General features: G+C 40.7%; 1 protein-coding gene across 1 annotated transcript in view; it reads right to left on the bottom strand.

Annotated features, from left to right (window-relative positions):
* Window positions 1-581: 581 nt before the first annotated feature.
* The window catches only part of ANO10 (anoctamin 10), a 138,705-nt gene continuing 127,542 nt past the window's right edge, over window positions 582-11,744 (bottom strand). The window contains exon 14 of the mRNA XM_087712906.1: window positions 582-2,394. Coding sequence (XP_087569032.1) covers window positions 2,356-2,394 — 39 coding nt within the window. The 3' untranslated portion in view covers window positions 582-2,355. The remainder of the gene's footprint in view (window positions 2,395-11,744) is intronic.

Below are 11,744 nucleotides of genomic sequence, written 5' to 3'. Positions count from 1 at the left end.
ATATTCTAAATAATTGAACCAAATCCTTTCCATCTTACTCAAATAGGCTAATTTTGATTATAGACTGAAGATGGTCAAGAGGAACTACTTGTGGAAGTACATAGGTCAGCATGTCTTGATGATGATGTAGAGCACAGCATAGACTACAGAGGATTAAATCCTCCTGTGTATATAATTGATATGTGTATTTGAAAGAAGCCGCATGGTGAAATGTCTGGGGATTCTCAGTCATACAGGTCATGGTTGTTCCAAAGTTGCTTTTTCAAAAGGCAAATGGACATTGTTTTCCTTGAAGGTGTTTTGCTTCTCAGCCAAGAAGATTCTTCAGTTCTGACTGACTGTTGAAGGATGAAATATAAATTCCAAAGAATATAAATCCTTTCATCTTCCACCATTCAGTCAGAACTGAATAAGCTTCTTGGGTGAGAAGCAAAACATTTTCAAAGAAAAACAAAGTCCAGTTGCCTTTTGAAAAAAGCACCTTTGGGATGGATGGTGAAATATATTCAAATTATAATATAGAAAATACAAGAATAAAACAACAAATGTATTTGTATTGTATTGGAATATTTTTTCAAGAGTATGATAACCTATTTTATTCTTTGCAGACAAATGTAGCAGAAGACACATTCTGAGGGAACTCTTACATGGGGAATGGGAATCAACTAACATTGATGCAAACATCTTGCAGTGTAGTATGTTGATGATATTTTCAGTAATCCTACCATAAAAACAATTGAAACTGACAGTAATATGGTCTTAATGAAGCTTATGGCACTGGGAGTTTTTCCACGTGTAATCTTTTTACATTGCATGATGCTTATTCACCAGCTTATTTCTCTTTCTTATCTTTAAAAGTTAATGCATCTTCTATTCAATCTTGAGTCCTAGTGACTGCATGGATAAATCCATATGGGGTTTTCTGGGAACTTAATACAAAATTTAAGCAAATCCACAATCTCTTTTCCACATTAAGAAAATAGTGGCTATTACTGGAGTTGAGTAGGAGAAATTGGTATTTATAATGGACTTCAATCATTATTAATAGAGTTAGTTCTTATGATAACAATTCGAATCAGATTTGCCATCACTAAGAGATAAGGTCATAAAGTGCATTATCACATGTCTGTATTGTTTAGCAGCAACGATCTAGACAGTCCTAGTTGTTATAACTCCAGACATGCAGGTCATTAGGTAGAAAGAGGAAGAAATCCCAGGAAAAGAGTACAAAGGTGCTATATGAAAATAGTAGGAAGTCCAGAATTGGGGTGGATAGGTGCCATGTAATGTGAACTTAGGAAGGCTGGAAAAAGAGTGCCAAGGTGCATGTTCAGTGCAGAGTTTGATGAAAGGGGCCTAGAATGAATATATGTGTGCAAGTACAGGGAGGCAAGGAAAGCGGACTGCATCCTTCCATTTACAACAGAGATGGAAAGAAATGTTAACTAATAAGCTACAATTTGTTTGCAAAATGTTTTATCAGAAAGTAAGTTCTGTTTCATTATTTGCTATATCACAGTGCAATGGGTAGAAATGTTGGCCATAAAGACTACCATTGTTTAAAAGTTACACTAAAATAAAAAAAGCATTTGGTACAGACGAATGCTCCAGTACACAGAAGGGGAAAATAGGAATTACAACAAACCATTTAATATAATTCTGCTGATAGAGTAAATTATTCTTTACCACAGCCTATTTTTAATGAACCAGGAAAATAAAATCTGAGTAAACACCTTATATAAGCAGGGTGTGTCTTGGGAATGAATCAAGTTAACTGAGCTTTCTGCCAAATCAAATATTTTCCAGTTCTTTGAAATTAATCATTTTAATGGAGAATAATCATTAAAGTTAAAACAGCATGCACATTTTATAGTACATATTTTGACACAGCATTCTTACTGTATATGTATCCTAACTTGAAATTTATGTATTACATTTTACAGAAAACAAAATTAATTCCTTCTTCAATACAGAGTAGGTAGTAAACCTTCTACAAAAAGTGACAAAATATTCTTAACATGAAGATGTCCAGGAATATCAATGTATATATTGCTGTTACATTCCAAAGATGCAGTTCTTATTTATGGTTATGCTTATTAAATTAGCATAAGAATCTTTTAAAAAATTGCAAACCAGAGTATTGGTTATGAGTTCTAACAAGATTTAAGAATGGATTTAATCAGTTTCTATGGAGTATATTGTAATGTGCAAACAATTACACTGGGATTTTTATGATGAATAAAGATAAAATCCTTGTTATCATTAGTTTGATATCATATGAAAGTATAATGTATTTCTTGTTCTTAATATTGTATAGGGCATAGAATATACTTCTGCAACTGTTGAGTTTTCATCCTAGTGTTCTTTCAGAGACTCTGCAGCCAATTTGATTTGCTGAAAAGAAATCATAAGACAGAAACATTAGAAAAATTATACAAACATCATCCATTTATTGATAGAATGAAGAAAAAAATAGTTGTTTCATCAATATTGAGACAAATTATACTTTGGGATCAATGAAAACAAAGGCATCTTTCCCCATTCTGCTCCAATATGATTCATGATTTTGGTGATTAGATAGGATAAGTATATAAAGAAAACAGGAATGAAGTTACCCTGAATAAAGAGGTAAAATTTTAATTGTAACTTTTAAATGTAAAAAAGAATGGAAGCTACATCTTTGTTTCTATTTTTCTTTTGGGGTTTTTTTGTGCATTCTTAGCTTTCTCTTTGATTTCTTGCTCTTCCTTTTTTAAAGATTATTTTCACTTTGTTTTTTTAAAAAACATTTAAATTTTTTTAAAAAAAAGGAAAGTTCACATTTATTGAAAACATGTATTCTCTCTATTTGATTGTTATTATACAGTATGCCTCAGTGAAAACCTAGTACCTACATTTACTAGTTAGAATAGTTCAGTGGGATAAATATTAGATTGTCTGATCTCCTTTGGGAAGTAAATGTAAATTAGCAGCATTACCAAGTTCATAATTAAGGCTCCCTGATTAAGGGATCATTTTTTAGGATATATTGAGATGGCTTGCAAAGGAGATGAACTTATTTAAACCTATTTTAAGATGGTGTAATAATTAGTTTTCTGACTAATCAATTAAAATCTATCACTACAACTATTACGTAAAAAGTAGCTAATGAAGAACTCCATTTCAGATCAGGATATTGGGATGGCACATGTGAAAAAATAGTCCAACACTTTGCTTTCTGCTGCAGTTCAAATCTGGATCTGCTTTTTCATCCTACTATATGACTGGAAGAAAGAATCTCTTCATTCTGTGCTGAATGAAGCAACGAACTAATTTAAACTATTTGTGAGCTACCTACTCCTACTGTTAAAAAAAAACTGAACTGAATCCTTCCTCCTCAATGCAAATTATAGACACTGGAAAAAATGAAATAGTAAATATAATCAGTGTGTTAGCAGTTAAGATGCTGGATAGGCATCAGGAAAGCTCAGGTTCACATATATATTCTCCCCACCCAATTTGCAGCAAATGGAATTCCTTCTATTAGTAATTTGCAAAAATCAGCATAGTTGCAGATTATTTTATGAGATGGCACAACTTATTAAATCAATATTCTACAAATCCCCAATGCTTAAAACAAGCAAACAAGTCCACCCATTTTGTCACCTTTCAAATAAAATAGAGCAATGGGACAAAATAGGGGCAAAATAGAATATAGACCTTGTTACTTGCATTATCTTCCTATTCTCCATGGCATCCTGTGGGAGGGGCCATCAGTGGGATATCATCAGTGCTGACTGGTCCAGTGACTGAGTGGAAATATTTTGCAGCTATGCCTCTACTCATCCTGCCACAGTTTCCTCTCAGTCTTTGGTCCATATAGGCTGTTTTTTTTTTTTACTCCTCCATTGAGATGAGGAAAAGTTTAGTTTAAGGTTTAATTTGCATAATGACTATTCCAAATTCCGAATTGACTGAAGGCTGCAGGCGATAGCAGGGGCCATCTAACGTTGTTGCCTCAAGGGGTGCCAGCGGCTAGTTTCTGACTTCCCCAGCCACGAGGAGCCCGGAGTTTTCTATTGTGGCTTCAAGGCAGCTGGAGGAAGAAAGACAACTGTGGCAGCTCGCCCGGCTATGGTCCATACATCAAGAAATGCTGGATAGCACACTAGCAAGCAGGCGAGCTGTCCAGAGACATAACGTGAACCAGGAGGCCATTTTACAACCAGAATGAAAAAAAGATGGGTGGCCATTTTGGATCAGCACCATGAAGCTATCGCTGCAAATATAATCACTTTTGTCCCGAAGGGAACAGAGGCTAAAAGACATTGCCAAAGCTGCTCACTGCTGCCCCTATAACTGCTGCTCCTGCCAGGTGCCTTATCGGCCTCATTGTCCACAGTGGCACAGTGAGTATCGGATCTAGGTCCAGAAGATGGCAGCCGCCAGGACTGAAGCTCAGTTGGGAGAATTGGACCCCACGGGTGCCCTGGGGGTGGAGGAAGGGTCTGCCCAACTGACCTCCAGGACTAAGGCCACCAGGGTTACCACTGCCACGTGCCCTTCCAGGGCTGCCCTCCATGATGAACAATAACCCTAACCCTAAAAAAAGAGGGTGGCTCAGGCAGAACGCCTCAGGGAGTCCCAAGATGATAGACCAGCCTCCTGCAGGTCCAGATCCCCAGCCAGGGCCTCTAGTTCTGATTCTTCCCCAGCTCTCTCCAGCTAGGGTCCACAGGAGGTCTAGCATGTCATCTCTCCCTCCCCTTCTGTATCATCTTGGGCTATTAGGGATGTCATGGGAAATTACCTAGAAGGTACACCCCAAGACTTTCTTCTCTCCAGGCCTACCTTGGCTCTTCTGGTATCGGAACCACCTGTGGCAGAGGATCCTTATGATGACCTGGAGGCACTAAAGCACCTCCCAGAGAGTTTGCAAAAAATAATTGCCTCAGCAATCTCCCAGGGCATAGCCTCAGGATTGAAACATCAGTGGAGCCAGGCTGAGGGGGACCAAACAGCCCCATGCAGATTCTAGGATGGGTCAACCAGCAGAAAATCAGGTAGGCGGAGATCACAGGCCAGGGTCCCTTTTGCTGGCCAGTGAGGGGTCAGTGACAGGTGAAGAGCTTCACTGAGACTTAGAATTGTCAGAAGATGAGGAGATCTTGACACCGGATCCTCCAGCCTTCACTGGTTTCTTTCCTCCTTCTCTCTTCAAACCACTTTTAATTAAGGCCAGGGCTACCACCAAACTAGGCAGCAGTACCACTGCTGCACCTGCAGATACTCGCAAGGATCCTATTCAAGCCATGTTTTCCAAAGCTTCCATGGACAAGGAGGAGGTTCCCCTCCTTTGTTCCTTGAGGTGGTTAAAAATCAATGATCTCACCCCAGGGTCTTTCCAAACCCAGGGGGCAATGACCATTGTTTTTACAACATGGACTAAGGCTTCTCACAGGCCCTTCAGGTCTGACAGTCGATGGCCTAGTTACGTCCTTGATGACTTCCTCAGCTTTAGTTTCAGATGATGTCGCAGACAAACTCAAGGCCAAGGATAAAAGGGCAGAGCTCACCTTGTGTAAAGCCTTTCATGCGTCAGTGTGGGCCATCAAATCAGCAGCAGCTGCTTCCTTTTTCAATCAAACCACTCTTTTGTGGTTGAGGCAGCTGCAAGATTGAATCCCTGCTGAGGACATTCACATGTTGAAGGATGTTAGCAAGGTCATAGCAGCCACTCAGTTCTCGGTGGACACCACCCTTGATTCGGTCAAGTATGCATCCCATGTCTTGTCAGCCTCAGTAGCCTCCAGATGTCTTTTATGGCTGAGGAACTGGCAGACAGAGAACAAATCCAAATAGTACCTAGCGTCTGCCCCATATACGGGATAGTCCCTTTTTGGGGAATCCTTAGATCTCATCCTTGTTGAAAACAAGGATAAGAAAAAAGTGCTTCCCACTGCACCTAAACGCCAGAAGAACTGTTCGGCTCCGTATCACAGACAACCTCTTTCGGTTCCAATGAAATAGAGTACCATCAGCATAGGTATTTTCCCCCAAGAACTGATCGTAATCAAACCAGACTTGTCTTTTCCAGATTGGAACAGATTTCAGAGCCAGCCCAAATGGCCTTTTTGTGGTGGTGGGGTGGTGGTTGCACCCTAGTGACTCAAACCTGAGTCTTCCCATAGGCGGCCGCCTGTCTCATTTTGCGACACAATTGGAACATATTGCAATGGACCCTTGGGTCTTTGCCACAGTCTGGGAGGGGCTCAGATTGGAGTTTCTCTCCTCCCCCCCCAAACTCTTCAGGACATTCCCTCCTTCGTGGAATCTGGTGAAGAAAAAACTCATGAAACTTGCGATTCAGCATCTGCTGGAGATTTAGGCAGTCAAATCGGTTCTGCCAGAGGAACAGGGGTTGGGGTTCTACTCCAACCTTTTTGTCACCTTTTTGTCATCCCAAAGTACTCGGGGTGTAGAGAGCGATCCACAATCTGAACCTTCTCAATAGGTACATCATCTACAGACAATTCAAAATGGCCTCCCTGCGGTCCATTTTTCAGGGGGTCAGATGGAGGGATCACCTAGTGTCAATAAACCTCACACAGATGTACCTTCACATCCCAATACTGCCATCCCATCACAGATACCTCAGATTTGCTCAGGCAGGATCTCATTACCAATATTGGGTGCTTCCCTTCGGGTTGGCATTGGCCCCGAGGTCGTTCATGAACGTCTAGTGGTGTTGGTAGCCTACCTACGTTCCATCCAGGTGAGGCTCCAATGCTGTTTGGATGACACACTGGTGCAGGCGCAGTCTCACAAACAAGCAATCCATGACCTTCATCTTACAATTCAGACATTGCAGGATTTAGGGTTTTCCCTCAACTTCCCGAAAAGTCATCTCATGTGCACAATAAGGTTCCTGCATCTGGGGGCAATTATAGACTTGGGCGCAGGGATGGTTTTCCTATCTCCAGACCGTCGATCCAATCTCCAGAAGTTGATTCGAGACACTTGGCCTCGATTGTAGTGTATCATATCTTGCGGACGGCCAACCATCAGGCTGACTGGTTCAGTCGGGCCACTGTGGACCACGGGGAGTGGCAGCTCCATCCAGACTTGTTTCGTCACATTTGTCACCCATTCAGGACTCAAGTGGTGAACCTTTCTGCGCTCCTGGTGAATGCTCAGCTCCCTCGATTCCTATCCAGATACCCCACCCAAGGGGAAGACGACACGGGCGCTCTACACAGCAGATGGCCAAGTGGACTCCTTTACACCTTTCCCCTCCTTCCCCTTCTCCCGGGGACCCTCAGGAAAATAGTTAGAGGGGCTGGAGGTCATACTGATTACGCCAAACTGGCCCAGGAGACTGTGATATGCAGATTTAGTGCAGATGTCAGCGTCCCCACCATGGAGAATTCTCTGGGAGGAGGTCTGTTTGTGTCAGGGGATCTTTATACATCCGGAGCCTCAGTGGCTCCACCTGACCGCCTGGCACTTGGACGGAGCCTCCTGAGGGACGTAAACTTCTCTGCTAGAGTCATCTCAACCTTAGAGGCATCCAGACATCCAGATCATGAGAATCTGTAACTCCACGTGGTCGACATTCATCAAGTGGTGTCAAGTGGTAAACATAACACCTTCTGAGGCCTCGGCACCATAAGTCCTGGAATTCCTGCAAGACGGGTTAGACAGTGGCCTTGCTCACAGTACATTACACCTACAGGTAGCAGCACTTTCTACAGTGCTCCCGGGGGAGGGACACCTCCTGCTATTGCAACTACAGGTTATTAAGAGATTTCTTAAAGGGGCTGCAAATCTAGATTTTCCAACCATCCATTGTTTCCCAACATGGGACTTACCAGTAGTACTACAGGCACTTATGGGACCTCTCTTTGAACCAATACGCATGGTCTCTCTTCAGCTCCTCACAATGAAGGTGGCATTCCTTATTGCTATAACGTCGGCCAGGCGCATCTTGGAGCTAGGGGCTCTCTCTTCACGAGGAGACCTGTGCGTTTTCCACCAGGACAGGGTGATCCTTCTCTCATCCCAAAGGTAAACACACCTTTTCATAGAGCTCAAGAGTTGGTTTTGCCCAATTTTTGTCCGGCACTGTCTCACGATAGAGAGTGCCTCTGGCACAGGCTAGATGTTCATAGGGCTTTATGAATTTATCCGAGATGCACAGCTCCAGTTCACAGATCAGAGGCGTTGCTGGTATCCTTTCAACTGGCGACTCTAGGAGCGAGGGTCACCCCTACCACAATTGGATACTGGTTAAGGAGAACCATCTCCTTGGCATACAAGACAAAGGGACACTCTCCGTCGCCTGGTATTATGGCCCACTCGACTAGAAGTGTGGCTGCCATGGCAGCATGGGCGATCAGGGCACCATTTGAGGACATATGTAGGTGGCCACGTGGGCTTCCCCTACAACATTTATTAGACATTACCGCCTAGATGCTTATGCGTCGGCCGAAGCATCTTTCGGATGCAGGGTACTGCAGCAGGTAGTGGTCACCATGGCCGCTACAATCTCATAGGTTCGCAGTCCCCTGTGGACAGTAGCTTGAGTACATCCCACTGGTGGCCTCTTCTGCAGGATGCCATGGAGAACGGTTAGTACCTACCTGAACGTTGCTTCTCATGACATCTGCGGGAGAGGCCATGTCCTGCCCTAGTTAGTTTCGTAGCGGACTAGTATGGGAGGGGGTGGCCTTGTTGTGATTTCTTTTTTTAGACCATTCTACTTGCTGCGACCTGGAGAAAACTGGGGCAGGAGGAGAAGCATGACTGCAGCATACTTCCACTTGTCTCTGAACAAATCAGCACTGATGATATCCCACCGGTGGCCCCTCCCGCAGATGTCATGAGAAGCAATGTTCAGGTAAGTAGCAATGTTCATTTACTATGGATGTTTCAAGGAGCTTTCTGCAGCTGTTCGGAATGTGGAAACTCAGGTCACCTAGCAACTGGACTGTGTGCTGATTGGATCATGTGACTGGTGACTTTGGTGGTGGTGGGGAGAGACAAACTTTTATTTTAATTGGGTGCAAAACTGGGGGGTGGGACTTAGAGCCAGTTTTCTACCAAGGCTGAGCCAATATATGTCCCAATAAACTATTATTTGAGGAATATGCCTGCCTTGGAATTCTTACAGCTGGGGATGTATTGGAACCTTGATACCATAATTATTATTATTCCCATACATTACACTTATTGTACAAACTGGTTGTTCAAAATATATTGACAAAGCAAATGGAAAGCATAGATGATGCATCTTCTCATTTTTGTTCTATTTTACAGAATGGGCATTTCATAAAAAAAGTATTGTGTATTTTTTTGAATTTTGATGGGAATTTTATTCAAGGGTTCAAAGCTGCCTATACATCACAGCAAGCAAAACTTATTATTAATGGTGACTTGACTAACTCATGCGAAATCAAAAAGGATACAAGACAAGGATGTCCTTTGTCTCCTTTGCTGTTTATTTTAGTGTTGGAAGTTTTGAATAGCGATATCAGGCAAGATAAGAGGTATAAAGATTAAGAAGGAAGTTTGTAAGTTTATGGAAGTTTATTGGTTTAAATAATTACAATTGAAAGAAAGATTTAAATTAGATAAAAAGAATATGGACATATTATTGCTAAAGTCTGTAAAGTGTTATTGAATTTAAATTTGGAAAATGAACAAGTAAAACATTGTATATTTAGTGGACAAGGAACTTTGGATATAATGTAATGCTTGAACAGTGGGAGAATATGTGGAATAAAGGTATAAAATGTACATTAAATTATAATTTAAAAGAAATTTTTTATGATGATGTATTGTTGCTATTTAACTCCAGATAAATTGTCAAGAATGTATAAAGTGAATGCCAGAAATATAAATGCAAAGAGGGGACTTTTTATCATTTATGGTGGACCTGTGATAAAGCAAAGAAATATTGGAGTAGAATTCATATCTTAATACAGAAAATTCTTAAAGTGAATACAGAAAGAAAACCAGAGACTTTTCTTTTGGATTTAAAGAGGGGGGAAAAGGGGGGGGGATGGAACTCTGATGTTATATATGCTGACGGCATATATAGCGGGGGGGATGGAACTCTGATGTTATATATACTGATGGCAGCATTTATACACAGAAATGGAAAGTTGCCTTGATTTCCACAATGGATGAAAGGCTGCAAAAAATGATTGAGTTAGCAGAGATGGCTAAATTGATTGTTTTAATTAAAGAAAAAAATACAAATACTGTTATTTCTACTTGAAAACCACTTCTGGACTTTGTGCTTGAAAATGAAACTTTGATTTGGTTTTACCAGTTAGATAGATATGTTGTTATAGAAAGAGTTTATAGTTTATATTATTATATAAAAGTAAAAAGTTGAGGTTAGATGTTAATGCCTTATTTTACTGCACCAAAGATGTCGGAAATCAATGCCTTCTTTTTACCCTTGCTTTCCCCCACTATCCATTTCCCTTTTTTCTTCCCTAATTTTGCTATTTACTTTTGTACTATCTTTGTATGCCATATTATAAATAGAATGGTTTTTTTAAAAGCATTGTATATTTTTGACAGCTTTATTTGAAAATAAACTGACATATAGAATAAGTACATTTGAAATCCAAACTTATAAAGAAAAAAGTATTAAGAATTATATGTCTAGAGAATGGTTGTGATGCTACCATGAGATTATCAACACATTCATTGATTCAGAAACCAATTAAATTAAATGCCATCTGCAATGTACATTATACATAAAAAACAAAAAAACACATCCTTCACATTCTATACAACTGAATTGAAAACCGCTGATATTTAATTAATATTGTACTATACAATAGAATTCAATATAGTTACTACTCTGGAATAGAAGCTTTTTTTCAGCCTATTTGTCCTTGTTTTTATTGTCCTGTACCATCTGCCAAATGGTAATAGTTCAAAAAAAGGATGCCCAGGATGAGATGGATCTTTCAGAATGTTTTGAACTTTCTTAAGGCAGCAGGAGCTATAAAGCTCTTCCAAAGAGGGGAGGGGGCAACCAATGATCCTCTAGGCAATGATGTTACTCCTCTGGAGCTCTGTCCTATCTGCCACTGTGCAATTGGCAAACCATACACAAGTGTAGTCAGTTAAACACTCTCTATGGTGCAGTGGTAGAAGGTCACCAGCAGTTTTTCATTCAGTTGTTGTTTCCTGAGAAGTCTCAGGTAGTATAATCTCTCCTGGGCTCTTTTGACCAGTGCTGCAATGTGAGCACCCAGGTCAGGTCCTCTTTTATGATAACATCCAGAAACTTAAAACTAGCCATTTGCTCCACTTGGTCTCTATTAATAGCCAAGGGCTGGATGTATGATCTATTTCTTCTATAGTCCACTATAAGCTCCTTGGTCTTATTGGTGTTAAGGATCAAGTTATTGTCTTCACACCAGGAAAGCAACCGGTCCATCTCATCTCGATAGGCAGACTCATCCCTCCTGCATTAGTCCCACCACTATTGTATCATCTGCAAATTTAATAATAGTATTATTAGTGTGAATGGGAATGCAGTCATGTATATAAAGATTATAGAATAAGGGACTCAACACGCAACCCTGTGGTGTACCAATGTTAAGAATAAAGGCTTAAGAAATATGATTATCTAATCTGACCCTCTGGGAGTGACCAGATAGGAAATCCATAATCTAGAGGAAGATTGAATAAGAAAGCCCAAGGTTCATAAGTTTAGATATTAGTCTATGCAGAGCTAA

The sequence above is a fragment of the Thamnophis sirtalis genome, unplaced genomic scaffold (assembly GCF_051295495.1).
Source record: "Thamnophis sirtalis isolate CommonGarterSnake01/CBP01778 unplaced genomic scaffold, rThaSir2_p1.2 scaffold_4, whole genome shotgun sequence".
NCBI classification, from domain to species: domain Eukaryota; kingdom Metazoa; phylum Chordata; class Lepidosauria; order Squamata; family Natricidae; genus Thamnophis; species Thamnophis sirtalis.
This window is presented reverse-complemented; position numbering and strand designations above follow the sequence as displayed.